At 35.4% G+C, this 23,562-nt stretch overlaps 1 protein-coding gene across 1 annotated transcript in view; it reads left to right on the top strand.

Annotated features, from left to right (window-relative positions):
* Caf1-105 (chromatin assembly factor 1, p105 subunit) overlaps positions 1 to 23,444 on the top strand; it is an 82,024-nt gene extending 58,580 nt beyond the window's left edge. The window contains exons 6-7 of the mRNA XM_089107946.1: positions 7,870 to 8,100; positions 22,986 to 23,444. Coding sequence (XP_088964072.1) covers positions 7,870 to 8,100; positions 22,986 to 23,358 — 604 coding nt within the window. The 3' untranslated portion in view covers positions 23,359 to 23,444. The remainder of the gene's footprint in view (positions 1 to 7,869; positions 8,101 to 22,985) is intronic.
* The last annotated feature ends 118 nt before the right edge of the window (positions 23,445 to 23,562 follow it).

Here is a 23,562-nt window from a genome sequence, read left to right as displayed (position 1 = left end):
TGCGAAGAATTATAACCACTCATAATGAAGCCTAAATAGTACCCGAGAATGGGCCAAGAAACTTTCTTTTGTTTTGTTCTGCTTTCATCTGTAAGTCTTTAAGGAAAAGAAACCACACAAAATGCACAGCACCCGGGACAATGCACAAAAAATAAGCAAATAGTTTCCCCAAAAAAAGGCCAATGTAGGACCGAAGACCCAGTATTTTTAATTTGAATTAAAAATTTAATGTAGACTACATGTAAACAACTTGAAATTTCAACCTTCCATACCTGTATAATATTAATTTTTTATGTGTAATATTAATATTAAAATATAATACTTTATGTGTTAAACGTGTTTAAGTTGTCTTGTGCATTAATTAAATTAATGTTTAATTTGTACTCCGGAATTTGTGTAAAAGTTTTTACGGTGTGGAATCATTATGACCCTTATTAAACAAGTTAAGATGGGGATTTAGTGCACTTTAATTTGTGTCATTACTGGCTATACTATTAATAAGGACACTAAAAAAATGAGGTAGGTGTGGTATTTTCTAATTGTCTCGTTCACTAATTAAGACAGGATAAAATTTGTGTATAAATACGCAAAATTGTGTATAAGCTTTTTGTGGCGTATAATCCTTATGGCCCTTATTAAACCAGATAAAATGGGGCTTTAGTATACTTTAATTCGTAGGCTTGCTGTTTCTTTTGTATGCTGAAAAAAGCTTACATGTCGTATGCTTGTTTATTTTGTATCTGAATTCGTATGCTTACTATAATGGAGAGGAAGGCATGGTTCAGAGGGAGGGCTCCCATTTTTATAATCACTCACAATAGAAGCCTAAAGGGTTCCTGAAAATAGGCCAAGATACTTTCTTTTTTTTTCGTTCAGCTTTCATCTGTTAGTCTTTAAGGAAAAGGGACTGCACAAAATGCACAGCACAAGGGACAGTGCACAAAAAAGTAAGCAAATAGTTTCCCCAAAAAGGCCAATATAGGACCGAAAACCCATAATTTTTATTGGAAATTTAATTGAAAATATAATTTATAATACATTTAATTAAACAACTTGAAATTTCAACCCTCTATACTTTTAGAATTTTTTATTTGTAAATTGTCCTGTGCGTTAATTAAGACAACATGAAATTTGCTTTCCGGAATTTTGTATAAGCTTTTTATGGTGTAGATTCCTTTTAGCCCTTGTTAAATAGACTTTAATTTGTGTGCTTACTGACTATATTTCGTTTACTTTATTCACGTACTCATTACTTAAAAAAAATACGATATTTGATTGCCTTATTTGCTTTGGTTCATTTCCTTGTCCATCATAAAATCTTGTTCCAGGATTAGTATTCAAGGTCACGACCTATTCTTTGCACTATCTTTATTATGTACGTGCTTCACAAGCTACTACAGATTTCAAAACAACGTATCCTGTTGAACCGAGTGCTCATCATTATGCCGGACTGAGGATATATCACTTTAAGATGTTTTAGTAGAGGTTACAAGGACGTATCCAGTGTTTTTGTTTGCGGGGATATTTTTTGGGGCTTACAAAAAATTTCAGAAACGTATCAAAAATTTATATATTTATATTTTTGCGTTATTACGAGTCGGACAAAAATTTAGAGGCCCAGTAACCCCCTGGAAACGGCCTTGAGAGGTAATATCTAGCATTTTTACTTCCTGAGCTATAAGTAGGGCTGTATCGGGGGGGGGGGCGGTCCCCCTTCCAATTTTTTCAGGGTCCTGCAAAAGTAACAACATTTTATGTAAACAAATTTTTACTCACAGAACTTTGATAATAACCGATCTTTTTTATCCCCCCTTTTTTTTCCTAAAACCCCCGAGCAAAAATCCTAGACGTGACCTTGGCTGTAAACATTTAAAATATAATTTCTAAGCAGCTTATTTCTGCGTAGGATACAGAAAAAGATACTAGAGTGGAAACAAGAGTTCCATCTCTTTCATTTTACCTAGGAAACATTGTTCATTCTCGGCGTTATCCACTTGTCTCCCAATCGACTCTTCATGTCAAGCGATATTTTCTTGGAAGATTAAGTGGTCCTAAGAACCACTCATAGCCCGCAAATGGATCATTCCCCCTTTTTTCTTTTCCTTAAAGTTGTTCAAGAATCTTGATTAGGATCATATTCCCCTTGTCTAAGATTATTATTAAGGTATATAAAGACGACTCTCGCTTTTTTGATAAATTTTGTACAAATGCGTTTTCTTCACGAAAATGATTAGTGTGACTCTTTTTATTTAGTACTCTAATATCTCACCACCTTAGGCCGCCTAATATTGGCCACTTTAGGCCACTACAGCTGCTAACACTCCCCCTCCTACTCCTCCTCCTCCCCCAACCTTTTTTATAACTTTTTTCACATATCTATATGTATAAGATCAAGCATATGCGGTCTCGTTTGTGTTCATTTTGTTTTGTCTATAATGAAAAATAAGCTAAGTAAATCACTGTTGTTATCTTTAATATAACATTTGTTTAGGACTTAGATTTTAACCAGCCGTAACCATCTTGCATTGATTGGGAATCTTAACAATCGCTTATTATGTCCTTTTGGGATCACATTTCTTATTTATTATTACTTCCTGATATCCTCCTCCGTCCCGACTACCTCCTCCTTAAAAGAGCTCCCAATCGTCCTCTTGAGAAATTAAATTTAAAAAAAACAAGTTTTTTTTAACTGAAAGTAAGGAACGACGTTAAAACTTAAAACGAACAGAAATTATTCCGTATATGAAAGGGACAGTCCCCTCCTTAACGCCTCGCTCTTTACGCTAAAGTTTTTTTATTTTTAAAAAAAAATAGAGCTGTGAGAAAGTCTAACTTTAGCGTAAAGAGCGAGGCTTTGAGGAGGGGACGTAGGAGCGTAAAGAGCGAGACGTTCTATTTTGTATTTAATTTTCAGTAATTCGCGAATAAGGTGAGGGTTTTCTACTTAGCGTACTCTCCTTAACTCCCTAGGGTCTACAATATGAGAATAGAGATTAAAAACGAACCAAAACTAACGTGCGCCTTTTAAGCTATTAAATAAAAAAAACAAGTTTTTTTAAACTGAAAGTAAGGAGCGACATTAAAACTTAAAACGAACAGAAATTATTCCGTATATGAAAGGGGCTGTCCCCTCCTCAACGTCTCGCTCTTTACGCTAAAGTCTTTTATTGTTTTAAAAAATAAAGTTGTGAGACAGAGTCAAACTTTAGCGTAAAGAGCGAGGCATTGAGGAGGGGACAGCCCCTTTCATATACGGAATAATTTTTGTTTATTTTAAGTTTTAATGTCGCTCCTTATTTTCAGTTTAAAAAACTTGTTTTTTTATTAAATTTCTGATCGTTTTTTTAGTTAATGCAGCTTTTATTTTAAAATGCAAAATTCCACATTTTGGCAGATAGGAGTTTGAAGCTTCTTTGCTAAGCTGAATCTGATGGTGTGATTTTCGTTAAAGTTAATTAAAAAAATTTGCAATTAAAACAAAATTTTATTGTTTAAAAAAAATTGAGTTGTGAGAAAGTCAAACTTTAGCGTAAAGAGCGAGGCGTTGAGGGGAGGACAGCCCCTTTCATATACGGAATAAATTCTGTTCGTTTTAATTTTTAACGTCGTTCCTTACTTTCAGTTAAAAAAACTTGTTTTTTTTTATTTAATTTCTGAATGTTTTTTAATTAATGCAGGTTTTAATTTTGGCTCGCCGTATATGAATGATTAAAACGAAATTTGCGTATTAATTTTACTTTAATTTGGTTAAATAGCTTTTTCGAAAGTTCTTTGATTTTATTTAAGAATGTTTTTATTAGTAATAAATATACGTAACTTACGAATTAACTTACGCAACGAACTTCTATATTCATAGATTTTTAATACATATATTGGGGGTTCGTCCCCTAGTCAATACCTTGCTCTTTAAGCTAAAGTTCGAATTTTGTTCCAATCCTTTAAAATGACCCCTTAATCACAAAGGCCGTTAATTAGAATAAATAGCTCTTATGAAAGTACTAAAAAATCTTTGGCTTTAAGAGCAAGGTATTGACTAGGGGGTGAACCCCATCATATACATAACATTTTCTGTTCGTTTTAAGTTTGGATGTTGCTCCTTACTTTCAGTTGGAAAACTTGCTTTTTTTTATTTAATTTCTGATCTTTTTCTTTAATAATGCTGGGAAATCTGGCGCCCCCTTCATAGCAATGTCCCTTCCCCCATGAAAACTTCCTTCATGGAAAGATCCTCCCATATAACCCCCGACCACCCCCCCCCACCCCACCATCCGGAAAAAATCCCCCAGAAAACGTCTGTATACTTCTCAATAACCAATACTATATGTTAACATTGGGTAAAGTTCATAACTTTCAGCCCTCCCCCCGGGGACTTCGGGGGATTAAGTCATCCTAAAAGACATAGTTATCATATTTTCGACCATGCTGAACAAAATTGCTATCTTAAAATTTTGACTGGGTAACTTTGGGAAAAAAACGAGCATGGGAGGGGGCCTAGTTGCCCTCCATTTTATTTGGTCACTTAAAAAGGGCACTAGAACTTTTAATTTCCGTTCCACTGATTCCTCCTGCGATTTTCTAGGACCACTGGGTCGATACGATCACCCCTGAAAAAAAACAACAAAAAAAACAAAAAAACACGCATCCGTGATCTTTCTTCTGGCAAAAAAAAATGCGAAATTCCAAATTTTTGTAGATAGGTGCTTGAAACCTCTACATTAGGGTTCTCTGATACGATGAATATGATGGTGTGATTTTCATTAGGGTTCTATCACTTTTAGGGGGTGTTCCCCTTTTTTTTCTAAAATCAGCCAAATTTTCTCAGGCACTTAACTTTTGATGGGTAAGGCTAAACTTGATGAAACTTACATATTTGAAATCAGCATTAAAATCTGATTGTTTTGATGTATCTATTGGTATCAAAATTCCGTTTTTTAGAGTTTCGGTTACCATTGAGTCGGGTCACTCTTACTTTACAGTTCGTTACCAAGAACTGTTTGATTCTCCTACCATTTCTTACCGCGAAAGAAATCGTTGACCTTAAGAAACCTAAATTACAAAGTGCAAAATTATGGATGACCAATTTTTTCCCAAGTGTTCTTGCATACAAAGAGAAATGACGTCGTCTGTTGACCTTACCCTTCCCCCTTACCCTTCCGTCATCGTCTTTGTCCCATTCAAAACACACCCAAGAAGTCCCACCTTAATTTTTTTTTATTAAATTTTTCATTTTGATTCGGCTTTATTTTATTAAAAAAAAATTTACTCGCCCACCAGCTAACACAATTTGTGGTGTTTTAAATATTTAAATATTAAAAAAGAATAATAATGTTGAATTTTGTCAAGGACATGTGTCTTCTTCTGGAGTTAAATATGTAAAAGCTCATGGAAAGCTATTGGGGGGGGGTCAAAAAGTTAGAAGGAATCATATATATAGACACAGACATAGACATATTTATTGACACACTCGACATGCTTATATTTGAGTCGGGAGAGGGGGGGGGGGCTGTAATTAGTTCCCCCTGGGAACTAACAACCTTGGGAACGAATCTGTTAATATCGGGAAAGTCGAACCTCAACATTCCTTTGAAAAGGCAAAATGAAAGTCGATGAAATAAGATATTGAATTTCCGATTATTATTTATTTCTGACACGTTTTAGGATAGGAAAGTTTGTCCTCATGCAAGTGGCTGCGAAACGATTATAAATAATAAGGCATCGCAATGACGTTGTTTCGGAATTATTAGCAAAATGTTTATGTAACAATTGCTTGGAGATGGAATCATATTGTTTTACCATCAATTATATAATCAGTGTTTTTATATTTAAATTTGATAATAGTTATGTATTGTATTAATTATGTAATAGGTGTTATGTTTTTTTAATAGTAATAGTAATTTATTAACACACACAAGGACAATACATTTTACTCACTACCGACCCAAGAACCTGGGGTCAGGTTGTCCTAAGGGTAGGCATATATCAAAATTTCATATTCACAACAGAAATATACAACCTAGGCCTAAAAAAAATAAAATAAAAGAAAAATCATTCCCCTTCGCACGCAGTTCCTACCACCAATCACAAAATCACCATACTTGTCCTCCAGGTACATAAAAAAATAATTTTAAATAAAAAAAAAAAAAATAAAAAAAATTAAAATTAATATAACTTAAAAAAAATTTAAAAATCATATTTCTCATATAACATTCCTTTTATTTTATTTTTAAATTCCTTCAGATCCCCTATTTCTCTTAACTCTTTATTAACCACATTCCACAACTTTAATCCCCTATAAATAGGCGAGAATGTCGACCTGGCAGACACCACGAGCGGGGCATGTAAATTTTCCCTTTGGCGAGTTTCATGATCATGAATCGAAGATCTAGCTTTTAGCATTCCTGAAAAGCAAGACGGTAATAATTCATTATTATATTTGAACATAAATTGAAGGCTATAAAAATCTCTAAGGCCTGCAGCAGGTAATACTTTTACATCAATATAGGTAGCTCTAACGGATACAAGATTTGATTTACCAGTCAACACACGGATTCCGTTATTTTGGATCACTCGAACTCGATTAGTAATTGATGGAAACGTACTCAGCCAAATAGATGAGCAATACAATATATGTGGATGTATAATAGAAAAATACAAAGTGCGAAGAACAGAAGGGGGTAATACATGTTTCAATTTACGCAGTATTCCCAGATTACGGCACAGGATTCCTGACACCTTTTCAACATGTTTCCTAAAAGATAGTGTTTCATCTAGCATAATACCCAAATATCTAACACACTGATCACGCTTAACTTTACCTTCCAGGTCACTCACTTCTTGGATCCATGGGTAGTAATTAGATGTACGCGAAAATATTACAAAACTGCTCTTTGATGGGTTTACTTTTATTTTATTAACTCTTAGCCAGCTAGACACTTGATCTAAACACTGTGTCATTAATTCAACTAAAAGGCGTTCTGTTTTTGCAATGCAAATCAATGAAGTATCATCGGCAAATAGAGGTACTGTAACGTCACTGTCACTGTGAAACATGTCGCTCATTTTAGTTTTCGCATCCTTCAGGGACAGTACAAGATCATTTACAAATATCAAAAATAGCAAGGGGCCAAGAACGGACCCTTGTGGCACACCACATTTCATATCTACAACGGAAGAATAACATACCCTCGTTTGTACGTACTGCTATTTTAGAAATAACAACATAGATTGTGTTAGGTTATATTATGTTTTGAAAAAAACCTAATACAGCGTTAGCTCGTATACATGGTGCATTGTTGCATGGTGCATGGTGCATTGGTGCATGGTGCATTTTAAGACTATAAAACTGTATTTTTAAACTGTGTTTGAATTTCAGGAAATAGAGAATATAGCTTGTTTTAAGAACAGGAGGAATTTTGAGGTCGTCTTTAAGGAACGTTTAATTTTTTTTTTTTTTTTTTAATTATTTATATTTTTTAATTATTTAATTTTTTAATCATTTAATTTTTTTTTGTAAACAAGTTAACATTTGTAAAAAAAAAGTACTGATTTTTGGCCTTAAGCCTGTACTTAAGTGTTCTGGTATCCTGAAAGGATATCAGATATTTCCATAGTGGCAAATATACGGGTATCTCAATTAAGGGTGTACTAAGGGGGCTAGAGGTTTCAGGACCTTCACCCAGAGATCTCATGTAAAAAAAAGGTCTTCCAAATGCTGCAGAAAAACTTAGTACCAAAAAAGATGCCGTAACACGCCCTATGACGCGTAAATGCAACTGATCTTAGAAGTACACCTTTTACGAAATATGGTTTGTATAAATTGGTGGTTTACAAATGTTGCATTGAGTAATTGCGTCTTTATATATTTTTCAGACCAGCGCTTTACCTACCATGTAAAGAAAGTTACACAGTTGCCGTTCGATGTTGTCCGGTTTTCTTTCAATTACGCAAAAAGGATATCTCAAAATCAGTTATTGGACTACTGTACAGGATAGTTTATGCTGTTGCGACTTCCACGTCGGTCCTTCTTTATGACACAGAGCAGCTCAGTCCGTTTGCCAAAGTTGGAAATATCCATTATACGAGACTCAGTGACCTGACGTGGTGAGTTGATTAGGCTTAGTCCTTGCTTGTTTTGTTAATGCTAATTATTGACCGCTAGAGTGACTGACCTGCTAAGTTAATTAATTCGTATTTATTCCTTTTTTCAGTGGTACAAACAGTTATGTTCACCCATCAAGGAACTTTTTCGATCTCTTTAAATTCTTTGTGTTTGATGCCTCGATTCAGCTTTTATGGATCAATCCTTATCTTATTCGTCTACTGAATTACTTTGTCCAGTTTTTGAGTAAAAATGTTCTCGTTCATAGTATGTTCGGGCCTCCATCCCGATCTTTTGCTGAAGTGTTTTACTCATTCAAACAGTCGGATCTTCGAGTCTCATGTTTGAACTGTGCTAACTGCATCGAATAAAAGCAAGTTTTCAGTTTACTAACTGACAAAATGATTCGAGCTTCTGATTCTAAACTGATTCTGAGATTCTGAGAAAATGGTCAGTAGTCTATCTTTTGTCAGTAGTGAATTTGTACAAATGAAAACTCTGGTTACTCTTCTATCTGATATTTCAATCGACCGTGTTCCATGTCAACGCCACCACACGCTGAACTGGTTGGATAGATCTGGTGAGTGGGCTCAGTTGCGTCAGGGTGGCATACATTTCTTTGCCAGGAATCGGTAAATAAATGAATTTGTGAGAGCCGATTGTATTACAATTCAGATTTGTCTTGAAAATTAAATTGTATTCTTCCATCTTCCATTGCTATCGAGGGCAGTTTTCTAATTTTATGCTTTAGGCAAAGTTTTAGCACTGTAATTCATTTATTTTTCCCTTACAGGAAAAATACTATGTTTAAGAATGCAATTATTATTATCGTTTTTGTTTTTATGGGTGGATTCACAAATCTGAGTCAAGGCTCAGGTCATAAAACCCCATTGCCTCCACACAGTGACACGCAAAAAATACGTAGCACTCATAGCTGCTGGGCTATTGGTGCCTTCTCGGACATGGTGTTTTGAGATATGGCTTGTCTATCTCTTTCCCTTTTTTAGAAAAGCCTTCCGTGGTAATGGCAAAGTGTTCACTATAGTAGACACCTGGTGAGTTTACCCCCTCCAGAGAACCCCATCCGCTAGCTTCAAATTGGCTTAGCAGGTAACGTTTGTCCCTCAAAAGAAAAGGAGGAGCTACCCAACACTCACCAGCCATCAGTGACAAGCGGCAGTTGACCCTTGGAAACAGTATTAGCAAGAAAAATTCTATCTCTAACCGCAGATTGCTTGTAAAGGGATGTTTTCTTTTGCCATGGCTGGGTCTTCTTGTGCTTGGGGGGATTCTCCCGGGCCTGATTTTGACAGTCATCGCTGGCTTCAATAAATTTGATCATGGTAATATATTTAATAAAATACTCAGCCTCAAGGTAAGACTCTCGTTTAAACGGTCAGTAACTGGAAAGTGACTAAAGTTAGAGTAGTAGACTTTAAAAGATTTAAAAAAAAAATTTGTCTTGTTCGATTTTCGTCTTGTTAGGGGAATAGATTTAAGGTGGGTGGCCTCTTTAAAAAAGATTTATTTTTTTGTCTTGTTAGGCGAATAGATTTAAGGGGGTTGGCCCCTCTTTAAAAAAAATTATTTTTTTTTCGTTTCGTTCGATTTTCTTCTTGTTAGGGTAATAGATTTAAGGTGGTTGGTCTCTTTAAAAAAAAAATCATATTTAAAAAAAATTTTAAGACCCAGTAAAAAAAAAATAATAATAAAGAAATAAAATTATATTTTTTGAGGCGTATGTAGTGTAACCGCTGCTGATTTTTTTTTTTTTTTTTTTTTTTTTTTTTTTTTTTTTTTGATAAAGAGTTGAAAGTTTTAGTTACCCTTTTTCAGAATCAAAAGTGATTTGAGGGCAACAAGCCTATCTCCCTTGCCCCTTTTTGCTACCAGACCTCCCCCCGTAACCTCCAAAGACATACGATCAGTTTAAAGGCTCAATATATACCTGTGGGTGAAATGATCTCTCAGGACCTGGGATGAGGGTTGTAAATAATATAAATTAGCTATTATTTAAACTTATAATTTATAATGATAAAGGGGGGAGAGCTTATGCAGTATCTCGGGAACGGTTAAGATATTTTGCGCTTTTCTGATAATTGAATATATTTTACAATTTTTTCTTTTAAAACTGTAAGATAGGAAAACCAAGAAATGCTACTAAATTTTTTCTTGAATTGCTGTGACTTCCAAGAATTATTATCATTGTATATTAAACATTCAGTTGGTATAATAGCCCTTAAAAGGTCTTGAGGACGGCAGTAGCCCTACTTCTGTTTGTTGTCAGTTCTATCCCTTTTAGTTTTGATTTGATTATTCATTTTAATTTTTAGTTTTTTTTATGATTTATTTATTCGCCTATACCAGTATCTGTTATCTTTACATTTAATGTGATTATTTATGTTAAATTCTGTCCGATTTAGTTCGATTCTGTTCGATTCAGTTCGATTGAGTTTGGATCTCATTTATTTCTTGATAATTGTTTCTGATCGTTTAAGTTTGAACAATTCATACGGCTCTTTACTTTTCTTTGATAAACTTAATTTTCGGCGAAGGATTTTTTAGTTAGTTAACGTATCCAAAAGCTATTGTATTTAAATAGTTGAATATATTTTGTAAAACACATTAAATTAAATGTTTTTGTCATATCCATATCATTGGAATTATTCTCTTCCGATCTATCCCATTCACCGAGTCAGAATTTTGATATTATTCAGACAGGAAATAGTTCTAATTTGTACATGTTAACGTTTTTCCAACGTATTTTTCGATCTAACAACAAATGCAAAGCAAATTTTTAAAACGTCGTTCGGTGAATGAATAAAACGGGAATCTCCGCTATCAAATGATAGTCTAAACGCCTTCTTTCGTTGAAACATTAAAACCTTAGAACTGCACAAAAATAACATACGAAAAAATAGCACAGGGTACATTAACCTTAACCCTACACATGAACCTTTTATCTTTAGTGGCCGACCCGGTATATATTACGGGAAAATATGAACGAGGTCCGAATTAAAACTTGGTGTTTAATGCTACATTTTAATGAAAACTCATATTTACTTCCTGAATCCATAACTCAGTTTGGCAAAAGGCTTTTGGTCAAATTTATTATTTTTGTTCAAAATAAAAGTTCTTCGGGTGGACGTAAAGAGTGGAGTTGAAACTTAAAACGGACAAAAACTGATGTATCTGAGTGTATGCAACAATTATATAAAAAACTGTTGCATATAAACTGACCGATGATATTTCCCTATATCTTTAAGACTAAGAAAAACTAGCGCTTTACTGAAAACACTAAACAGTATTGGATTTTTGTACAGTAGAGAAACACCAAATTTTAGGATGTTTTATCTGGTTTTAATTTGCAATTTTTGGTCGTGGAAGGGGGGACTTTGTTTTTTTTTCAATAAAAGTACCCGAAAAGGTTTTTTTTTTCAATGAAATGCCTTAAAAAAATATCTTTTCGAAATCTGGAAGGGGGCAATTTAGGGTGTAGAAATTGTCCCCATTCCCAATGAATGACCCTTCCCCTCACCTAAATAAAGTAAAAAAAAAAATCAATTAATATTCCAAGAAAAAATAAAAGTCCAAAACTAAATCTATTTTAAATTGTATTTGACTTTTTGATCTTCAACTAAATATTCATTTAAATTATTTTTGAAAGACCCAAGGGAGCTCCTAAATCTCAGCAACATATGCTACATCGGGGTGAAAATCAGAACGTATTGTTGGAGTTCGGTCAAAAGAAGATCATGTGTTTTGATATTTTTAGCCGGTATTGTCCGGTGCGTGTAACTGAACCACCGTTCAACTGAACCCCCGTATAACCGAACCCCCGTGCAACTGAACCCTCGTGTAACTGAACCACCGGGAAACTGAACCCCATTTAACTAAAACCCCGTGTCACATCAACCCCATTTAACTGAACCCCCATGTAACTAAACCCCCGTACAACTGAACCACCGTGCAACTGAACCCTCGTGCAACTGAACCACTGAGCTCGGATTTTCAGTTCTCTAAAAATATTAAGCTATATAATTGGGTAAAACACGAGTTAGAGCTTTTACATGTCAACCTTGTTGGAATTGTTTGTTTCTTAATTCATAATATAAACGCCTGTCAAAACTATTCATGAAAAAGCTTTGTTTTATTTTTGCAAAAGAAAAAGAAGATCCGATATCACAAACCATTAAAGCTGATTGTAGAACGGGGTAACTTTGAACTAAAAATCATGAAAAATTGAGGCTTTTTTTCCGATATTTTTCTTTAAACTAGTATTTACTCAAAACTATTCTTGGCGTTTGGGGAATACGTCATTCTGCACCGAATGACAACTTTCCCAAACTGCTAGTCTTCGGTATTGTTAGAGCTACACCTATCTAAAAATGGTGTTCAAAGTTACCTCAAGGGGTGTTTAACTTTGAACGCTCAAACACTTCAACAGGTAACTTTGAACAGTCGATGAGTTCTTCTGGTGTAAGACTTCCAGTTAAAAAAAAATAACTCGTTTACTGGGAGAAAAGCATTACTTCTAAAATAAAAAGGCAAAAGAGAGTAAAATTAGTGCAGTATCAGCTGACCAAAGTCACGATAAAATACAAATTTTGCGCCGTGAGTGAGTCGGAGGGCTGGAAGATCTCCCTGTACCTGGTCAGGATGGATTGATGCTGAGTCTTTCACCCTGGAAAAATAGAAGGACGCATTCTTGTTTTTTCGCTGGCAGATCACGTTTAACGAGCTGTAAGAGGGAGGAGCTTGTACCTCCAAAACTGCAAAATACTTGTAAATATGGCCCATGAAGAACTTCGCGATGAACCAACGTCCATCCACGGAGGTTGATGGGTAGTTTTAACCCGTTTTGGCTACTGCCCTGCTCAACAGCATAGAGAGCCCAGCGCTCGCCGACTCATCAACTTCCATTTCAGACTCGCTCTCGCATCCTGTGGGGACGTCAGTCTTGTCGGACTCGCAACTTGAATCCTCTGCGTCTCCAATAATTGTCCCTGGTGCGACGCTAAGACGTTTGCGCGTGACTTTCCTCACAGATTTTTTAAATCTGCGGGCTTGCAAGACATCCAATAAGACTTTGCTGACGTTGTTCGCAACCTCGTGCGGAGTATGCTGGGCCGAAAGTGGGTGATCCTGGAGGACTCTGGGGCGTGAAAAGCACTTGGCAAAGCTATTTTTAAGATTTGATTTTCCATTTGTGGCTAGAATTTCCAGGAGTAGCTTTAAAAGCTGGAGGAATTTATCTTTTCTTACCGCAGTTTAGTTTGGGTTGTCCATTTTGTAATCATCAAGCATTTTCCCCCATGCTCTTTTCATTGGAGCGAAATAAGCAACGTCTATTGGTTGCAGTATATCTGTAGCGTTCGGGGGGAGGCATACAAAGCGAATGCTGTTTTCCCTGCAGACTTTCAACATTTTGGCAGAAAAGTGGGAAGACAGGTTGTCACCCAACAAAACTTTCACTTCTTCTCTCTTCTTCAGGCGAGGGAGTGCCAGCGACATAAACCACTCTTCAAAAAGTTCACTCTCAAACCATCCGGACTTAGATACAGCATACCGAGCTCTTTTAGGGCCTCCTGTATGCCCTGAGCTAAACATGCCCTCAGCTTTATAGCACATGAATGGTGGAAGCAGTTCGCCTTCTGCATTTCCACATATCATTAGGGATATTGCTCCCTTTGTTTCATTCATAATTCTGGAGGGGTATTTGGCAACGATGAAACCAGAAGGAAATAAAACCAAAATTTTCAAAGTAATAATATGTACAATTCAAATAATTTTACAATTCTAGGTTTTTCCAAAAGAGACGGGGAAAATCTCACCAATTTTTATCTACAATTGTAAGCTGTCTTTGCACAGCAATCTGGGAAAGACGACTCTTTCAAATTGCTCACGAAAGCTCTATTAGAGCAAGGTAATACAGAAACTTCAATTTTGGTAGATGAGATTTACCCCACCACTCCCATTGATTGCTAACGGACTTCCATCAAAGAAGAAACAAAAGTAGGCCTGAAAGAATTAGGAAGTGGTCCAAAATGTAATCAGTAGCTAAAACCCAGTTTAACAGCTGAACTTGATTTGCGTTTTCCTTGGATCAACAGATTTGTAATTGTTTCGTAAAGGTCTGAATAGCAGAGCAAACTCTTTTAGTTTAATCTTTTTAGTGAAATTTACTCCACTTGTTTTGCTTAAAAGTGGGTTAAAAATAAAAATAAATTATCATTACACCAATTCAACGCAAATTTTAACAATTGAAATCCATATTGTAGAAAGACAAGGCTAACTTTGAACAAATGTTCAAAGTTACCCCGAAAAAACAAAATACTTGCGGGAAACATTGAACACTGCCGCCATATTGAACCTATGGAATTAGGAAAAGATTTTACCAGAAAACCTAACCATTCGGCTCCTCGGCTATAGAAAAATGTCAAAATGAAAGTCCTAGTTTAGCTTATCTAAGTTAAAAAGGGTAACTTACTTTTAGCACTTTTTCACATATTTGAACTGCTCAAATTCTCTTGCAATTAACAAGATAAGATTTTGTCCGATGCTGATTTCAAGAACTACCAACTGATTCAGACGCCATCTAGCAATAATCTAGTAATAAGTTCGAACGACTAATTGCATCGTCGTGCAATAGAGAGCGCTTAATGTTTGTTACTGATTTTGTTCAAAGTTACCCCTAACGTTCAAAGTTACCTCTTTCTACGGGTATATTACTCTTTTTTTCCGATGAATCAGATCTTTCTGGACGTTAAGTAATAAACATGTTTTTAATTGTTTTAAAAAATAAAGTTGTGTGATAGATTCAAACTTTAGCGTAAAGAGCGAGGTATTGAGGAGAAGACAGCCCCTTTTATATACGGAATAATTTCTGTTCGTTTTAAGTTTTAATGCTCGCTCCTTACTTTCAGTTAAAAAAATTTGTTTTTTTATATTTAATTTCTGAACACTTTTGAATTAATGCAGCTTTGATTTTGACTCACCGTACATGAATACTAATAACGAGATTCGCATTTAAATTTTACTTTTTTTGGGGATAAATGGCTTTCTCGACATTTTGATCGGACGTAACTTACGAATTAACTTACGTAACGAACTTCTATATTCGTATGTTTTATTACGTATATTAGGGAGTTTGCCCCCTAGTTGATACTTTGCTCTTTACGCTGAAGTTCAAATTTTGTTCGAATCACAAACTCCTGAATCACAAAGGCCCGTTAATTAGAATAGATAGCTCCTTTGAAAGAACTAAAAAGAATTTAGCGAAAAGGGTGAGGTATTGACTGGGGGTGAACCTCCTCATATACGTAATAATTTCTGTTTGTTTTAAGTTTTAATGTTGCTCCTTACTTTCAGTTGAAAAAACAAGTTTTTTTTATTTAATTTCTGATCGTTTTTAAATAATGCTGGGAAATCCGGCACCCCCTTCATAGAGATTTCCCTTCTCCCAAGGAAACATCCTTCATGGAAGGATCCTCCCCGCAACCCCCTTCTCCGACACCCCCCCCCCATCAGAAAAAAATCCCTCCTGAAACGTCTTTATACTTTCTATTAACCAATACTATATGTAAACAATGGGCAAAGTTCATAACTTCCAGCCCTTCCCCCGGGAACTGTTGGGGATTAAGTCATCCTCAAAGACATATTTATTAGATTTTTGACTATGCTGAACAAAATGGCTATCTCAAAATTTTGATTGGGTGACTTTGGGAAAACAAATGAGCGTGGGAGGGGGCCATGTTGCCCTCCAATTTTTTGGGTCACTTAAATAGGGAACTAGAACTTTTAATTTCCGTTCAAATGAGCCCTCTTACGATATTCTAGGACTACTGGATCGATACGATCACCCCTGGGAAAATAAATAAAAAAAATAAAATAAAAAAATAAATAAATAACAAAAAAACACGCATCCGTGATCCTTCCTCTGACAAAAAATACAAAATTCCACATTTTTTGTAGATAGAAGCTTAAAATTTCCGCAGTAGGGTTTTCTGAGACTCTAAATCTGTTGGTGTGAATTTTATGAAAGTTCTTTCACCTTTTCGGGGTGTTTCCCCCTTTTTTCGAAAATAATGCAAATTTTATCAGGTGCGTAACTTTTGATGGATAAAACTAAACTTAATGCAACTTATATATTTGGAGTCATCATACTAATTTGATTCTTTTTTTGTATATATTGGTATCAAAATTTCGGTTTTTAGAGTTTCGGTTACTATTGAGCCGGGTCGCTCCTTACTTACAGTTCGTTACCACGAACTGTTTGAAAAAAAAACTTATATGTTAACAATAGGCAACTTGTATAACTTACAGCCCTTGCACCAGAGGCTGAGGGTTGTGAACCATAGTTTTTTAACTATGGCATAGTTATTTATCCCTTGAACTGTTTTAAATAAAATGGCCATCTGAAAATATAGATCGGATGTATTTGGGGGAAAATAGGGTGGGGTGAAATCCCTCCGATTACTTTTAACTCTGAAAAAGTGCCCTGGAAATTTTGATTTCTAATCGAATGAGTCCCCCCTCCCCAAAAAAAAATTTCATACAAAATTTTTTTCTATAAGAACCTTATGTGTTAGCAATGAGCAACTAGTTTAACTTACAGCCCTTGGTGGGGCTGTTAGCCCCAAAGGCATGGTTATTTGACCTTTAGACTATTTTGAACAAAATGTTTATTTTTATTTTGAACAAAATGTTTATTTTTATTTTGATCGAATGTATTTGGGGGGGGGATGTCGGTTAAGAGGGAAAGGCTGATTGTTATCTGATTCTTCAAAATTGAACTTGAACTTTCAATTTCCAATCGAATGTGCCCCCTTCAAAGTTTTTACGACCATCCCTTCTATAAAAACCTTATATTTTAACAATTGGTAACTTGCAATAACATACAGATTGCTGATACAGGTGTATCAGCAATTTCTTTTGGAACGGCTTAGCGTATCAAGATGAAACTTCTGGGGCATCTACCTACTACTACTGCTATTAATACTGCTACTACTACTAATTCAACACTATTATACTAAATCAAAAGACACTATGTGCATGCAGATTTTCAAATGGCGTATCTCAAAAAGGGATTTGTGTATTAATTTGGAACTTTCAGAGAGTGCTTAAAGGGAAAGTCAATTCAGCAAAAAAGAAATATGTGCACGCTCAGGCCTGGATTTACCACTATGTCCCTAGGCCTGGACCTAGGGGTGCATAATGCGAGGGGGAGCAATAAATTATCACTGAGTTATTTTTTCCTGACAAAAACTGGACTGATGTGATTTATCGTCGCCAGGTGTACTCTGCCACCACGCTGCCTATTCACAGAAAAGTGACTTTAAACCAACACAGGAATTCCATGATCACTTATAAACTGTCAAATGTCTCCCAAGAATGGTAGCTGAGAGTTTGGTATTACCCCTCTCTTTCATCACTTTTCGCTCTTCAGTTGTGTTCTGTTAATTGCTTCCATTAGCCCCGAATTTTTGGGAATGACCCCGATAATCTTGCAAAAACGGAGCGGTAAAAACGCTTGGTTCTTAAGCGTCAAGGCTTTAAATCCGGCCCTGTGTACGCTACTGCTAATGCTATTATAATTTTGTTTACTACTACTGCTACTACAACAACAACTACTACTACTAGTTCGACTGCTACTTCTACTGCAACCACTTGTGAGCTAAAAGTATTAAGATGAAAATTAAGGAACTTCATGAACATATAGGTCATCAAAAGGATATATCGGCAATGGGATAGCAACAGCTAATTGTATTAAGTTGAAGCTTCTAGAACTTGATGAGAGGAATCTTCAGCTGACCAAAAGGCAATATATTAATACTACTGCTGCTTCTAGCACTAGTACTATTACTATTAATACTACTACTAATAAGTTAGACCTTTCAGGATACGTTGTGGGTGGGGGACTTCGAATTAATGAAAAGTTCATAGTTTGCAATAAAACCAAAATAAACACTTTATCGGGCCATGCTTTTGGCGATAGGCCCAATCCTGAAAGTTTCATTCAATTTAGTGGGTTTAGGAGCCACACTGATGAGTAATACAAGTTAGAAACCACAAATGAAGCGAGGAATAGATTTTGAGCTTTTAATCAGCCTTAGTTTAAGCTTATTTTTGGACCTTGACTTAGGTTCAGGATTTGATTTAAATGAGTTGGGTTAAAGGAAGCTTGAGTTAAATGGGGGTTTTTAGAACGGGGGTTCAGCATGTAAGTCTATAATCCCTTTTTTTCCAAAACCCCCATGTTTTCTATGATCGTTTGTTTTAACTTCTGTTTGTTTTGGGTTTCTTTTTTTTTGTAGTAATTTCTTATCATTTTGGGTTTGAATTATTATAGGAATTTATTTATGATAGTCTTTGGATGGCTCTTTACTTTTAAAAATTGTTTTTCGAAAGAATCTTTTTAATTAATTTAAAGAAAGCGTAACCAAAAGCGACTTTTTTGTTATCTAAATTCTCAAAGTTCTGATATTTTCAGTAAAGATTTTTATTACTCAACGTTCAGGAAAGGCCTGATTCATCTAAGGAAAAAAAAAATCAAACCAAAAGTTTCCAAACACAAAGAGATAGTAGGTTTTGTGTCGGCTCCACTGAAGCAGGTAATTAACCTTTTTCAAACCAAACGATATTCAACTACGAACGTAGAAAATACCACAAAATGGAAACAACAAAATAAGCAAAGTGGTAAAAAAGACATTACAGTAGGTAGACGGTGATAGGCGCCGTTTATCCCCCCCCCCCCGTGAAAAACATCCCTTGAGGAAAATACCCCGCGGAAAATAACACCTAACGGAAAATACTCCCCCCCCAGAAAATACTTACCCATGGAAAATACCCCCCTCCAAAAAAAAAATACCTCTTGCGGTTGGTTAGTCTCCAATCACTTTCGGCTTATAAAAAAAGACTAAAAATGCCGGAGGGATTATCAAACAATTTCTTCCTCCCTCCTCCTGTCGTCTAACCTACAACCTCCTTTAGGGCGTCTATTATACAAGTACCATGAATTTTTAAATAAAATATCTATTCAAAATTTGTTTTCATTTAATTTTAGCTCGTACAATTTTCTAGAACAATCACACAGTATTTCTCAACTAGTTTTTTTTATCCTCTCCTTCTAAAGACTAAAAGCGAAATTGATTTTATTGAAAGAAGAGATATTATTGCTTGTAATTGTCTTGGAAATCCCACCTGGTGATACAAAACAGAAAGCTTCCTTGTTTTTTGGTTGGCGTCAACCAATTGTCAAGAGCAGCAAGCTGAAAACCACAAAGAACAGCATCAGTCAATTAAACAAGGGGATCCTTTGCTTCTTATTGACGAAGATTGTCTTTGGGTGACGCACTCGTTAATAATGAGTGATTTTACAAAGCGATGATCTGATTTGTTGCCTTTTCTTGTCACGAGATTGTCATCGGAGATAAATCAATTTTCTTTGTTGTATCTCGGTTGCGGTTGGGAATTTGCATTTCGGTGAATTCTCGCTGGAAAATTATTAGCTTTATTGGGAATAATAACTGGATAGATCAGTTTTCAGAGAGACATAGCTATTTATATATGTAGAATTTCACGGTTGATAAATTGGGGTGATTTAAGTTGTGTTCTTCTTTCTCCAAACTTACACTCGGGTGTGTGCCGTCGGGACATAGCTAATTTTTGCTGTCAGGATTTACTGTCTTTTTCGCATCAATACAGGACCCGACTCACTTTTGCATCGAACCATTCCGTAGCCTATACCTAGCTCATATTTATTGCTATTCAGCACTAACCTCGAATTTGGGTGAGTCAAAACTTCGCATCTCGACATTCTGTAGCTCGAGATCAGACTGTTTTTGCACTGATTCACGACTTTTCTTTGATGCACTGAATCAGGACTTAGCTTGTTTTCGCTCCGAGTCAGGTCACAACTTGGACTTCAGCTTTTTGTTGTACTGAACTTGAGAACCCTTACAAGAATATGGCTTAAACCAGGCACAATAGGCAAGTTGACGCTGGAAGAGGGAGGGTATTTAGAGGTCACAGCCCTCATTTGTACTTCTAAAAATATATGCAAATATTTTTGTTCGGACTGATGGCAAATCTAGAGCTCTTTATTTGGGCAGCTCTGCCGACAGGCAGTCACATTCTCCTCGTAAATGTTCTGGACTTTGAAAAACATCCCAGTTCGTCTGCTGAGAGTGGTTTTGCCGAAAATAACAGTTTTGTCGAAACTGAGTTACAACGCTATGTTGTGTAAAAAAAAATCTCTTTTGAATGGTCTAATTGAAATTGCTGTATGACGTCAGGCCTTTATATGCAGCAGATTCTGAGGTACAAATGTCAAAATTTTTAAATTCGTTTTTCTCGGAATTTTGGATAAAGAGATTTGGCAAGACCGCTCTCAGCAGACGAGTTGGCAAAACTGCATCTTCTGTCTCATTCAAATTTTTAGTTTTGAAACTCGTCAAATTTTGAAATCTTTTGGAGCAAACCTGTGCCAAGTAGAGATATCTAGCACAAACAACAAAGCACCGGCATGCATTTTGAAAATATTTTGTATTTCAAATACAGAAAAAAAAATGTTCAATTCTTATTCAAATTAAACAGAAGAAAATGTTGTTAAATACGGGTTTTGAAATAAATGAAAGTAGTTAAACGAGTAGCTCATATTCACGTTTTTAAATAGTCGAACAACACTGTATTGAAGATAGTATATTTTGCGGTCTGCAGGGACTCACGTTATTCAGTAAATTTTATTAAAAACATAATTTATGACGAAGAATTGGAGTCCTTGATTTGGAATTTGAATGGATTCTGAAAAGTGGACGGGTTCAAACCCGCCCCTATTTTTCAAGAAAAAAATTTAGGAAGAATTAAAATTTTTATATTTTAAAAAGCTCCCTCTTGGAGAAAAGTGATCAGTGCTCATTTATAAAAACAAAGCTTCCATATTCCTATAGACCAAATAAACTAGGAGAAAACGGGTTTTAACTGTGGATAGAGCTCACTTATGTTTAGAAGATGGAGTGTTATTCTAAGTTCGGAAAAACTGTCATATAAAATCCTTTGAAGTCACGAAACCCGTTTTCGATATTAGATTTTTCTATTCTTTGTTTTCTATCTCCTAACAAAATCGTTTTGGACATATGTAAGATATTGTCATCTATCGCTAAGATCTGTTATTTATAAACAAAATTAAAAAGGTAAAAAAGTAGGATGTGCGGTTAATGATCTTAGCATTTGAATGGCTCATATCAGGCAATTCTATCATTTCAACACAAGCATAAGAGGGACGAAGCATGTACTATACCCTGAACCTGTTTTTCATTAGCCTTTTTAAGCCCCCCCTAAAAAAGAAGAATAAGAGCCCATAGATATTTTTAAATCTAATTGAGTTGAAGAGGAATTAATGATGATAAAAATAGATATGCAAAATCATTGGAAAATTCCACTTGCCTGATATGCAAATAAGATACCCACCTGATAAAAAAGGTTTTATTAAGACAAAAATATAATTGGGTCGGGCGTAGGTTTCGAAAAGGATAAATAATATAATTAACAAATGCGATGCTTTATGTAAAAACAAAACATACTTTTCTAAATATATATTTTATTCTTCGTAGCTTAAAAGTTTTCGGCCTTGGCATGCAGGTTTTTTCGTTTGTATTAACCATCAGGCTTGGTTATTAACTACTTTATTCTTTGGCAAGTTTTTAGATTTATTGATTACTTAGCTAGGCGTGATGTGCCTTTCTATATACTTTCCAAATATACTAGTTACTATCCTCGCAAAATCAACTTTGAGGCCTTAAAAGGACCCTTAAAGTGACACATCGTTCCTTATTTTATTCTAATAGAACTAAGATAAAAAACATACCATTCGAATCCTAACTTTGAAAATGTTTTTAATGAGTAACTTTTTTTATTTTATTTATTCTCTTTATTTTAATTTTTTTTTTTTATCTTGTCGCTTGCATGCAATTTGTATTTTACATCATTTTCCGTCAATGTTGTCGAATGGAAGAAATTTTCAATTGTTTCATTTGCTTTGGAAAAGGCTACCCGTCAACAGAGCCGTATCCAGGATTTTTTTTCGGGGGGGGGGGGGGTCACTAAGGAATTTTTTTCGGGCGGGGGGGGTGGTACTTTAAAAAGTGCACTATTTTTTTTCATTCTTGTTACGTTTTTACGAGTCAGACAAAAATTTCGAGGGGGGGGGAGATCAAACCCACTAACCCCTGGATACGGCCTTGCCCGTGAACTATTAGACAATGTTTGACGCTCTTTCCGGATATAAATCACTACCCTCGCACATTCCCTCTTGAGCCCAAAAAAAGACCCTTAAAGTGATACTTAGTTCCTTTTTTCTCTCAAAGGACCAAGATAGATACGTCCCATTCAATTCTATCTCTGATGTTAAGTTGGTATTCCAGTCATAAGTATGGAATTATTACAGTCAAATCTGGTAAATTGAACAATTTATAAATTTTATAGTTCTGACATTCCATTAACTGTTTCGTTTTTATTAACAGCTTTTTCCGTTTGGTATCGCAAATTTTACCGCCAAGTTTAGTAGTTCAAAACTTATGCAAATTGGCAGTGCAATTTGCAGTGCTGTGAAATATCAACCTATCATTGGGCTTAGAATGGAACGGTAGGTTTTAAGCTATTTCTATTAGAGAAAAATAAGGAAGTGATGTCCCTTTACGGGCTCAAAATGGAATTTACGATCGGTAGCGATTAGTGCATTTGGGAAGGCCATAAAAAGGCGAATCGCCAAGTGTATTTACCTTTGACCAAGTAAAAAAAAATGATAATAAAAAAATAAAAAAAATTACATTTTTTGTGGTGTATTTCCGCTGCTGATTCTTTTCAATAATTTTTTTTCTAATTACAGGTCTGGAGACGGCCGGATTCTTATAGCGTCTTCAACTGACGGATATTGCTCCGTCATTACGTTTAGTGATGACGAGATCGGAACACCATATAGAGAAGAAAGTCAAGAGACTCTAGAATCAGGTGTTGGGGCTACTCAAGAGTCTCAAAGTGATTTCACTCAATCAACACCACACTCAGCTCAAACTCCTATAAGTGACATTGAGCCGATTTTGTCAACTCAAGAATCGGCTGTTGTGGATTTATGTGACTCTCCAGTTCTTCTGATGCAGTCAAGTCAGGGTTGTACTACCCCGTCTTCGAAAGTGGGTCGTAGAGTACAGCTTGTAACGCTCTCTAGCCCAAAATCTAAGAAAAAGCTTATCAACGAGTAAACTATTTCATTTCATTTTTTTTGTATTTTGGTAATTACATTATAGTTTCTAATTCAAATTAATTTTGATTTGTGACCAAATTAATCGGAACTTATGTGACCAAAAATATGTATTCATGAAACAGTTTTGTAATACCGGTATTAAACTTAAAATCATGTATTTTGATTCGAAAAGCTCTCTCAGCTCCCTAACAACAAGAAGTCA

Source organism: Artemia sp. Qi Xiang Cuo, chromosome 2 (assembly GCF_049724085.1).
Source record: "Artemia sp. Qi Xiang Cuo chromosome 2, ASM4972408v1, whole genome shotgun sequence".
In the NCBI taxonomy this organism is placed as follows: domain Eukaryota; kingdom Metazoa; phylum Arthropoda; class Branchiopoda; order Anostraca; family Artemiidae; genus Artemia; species Artemia sp. Qi Xiang Cuo.
The sequence above is the reverse complement of the archived record's forward strand: the minus strand, read 5'-3'. Positions and strand labels throughout refer to the sequence as shown.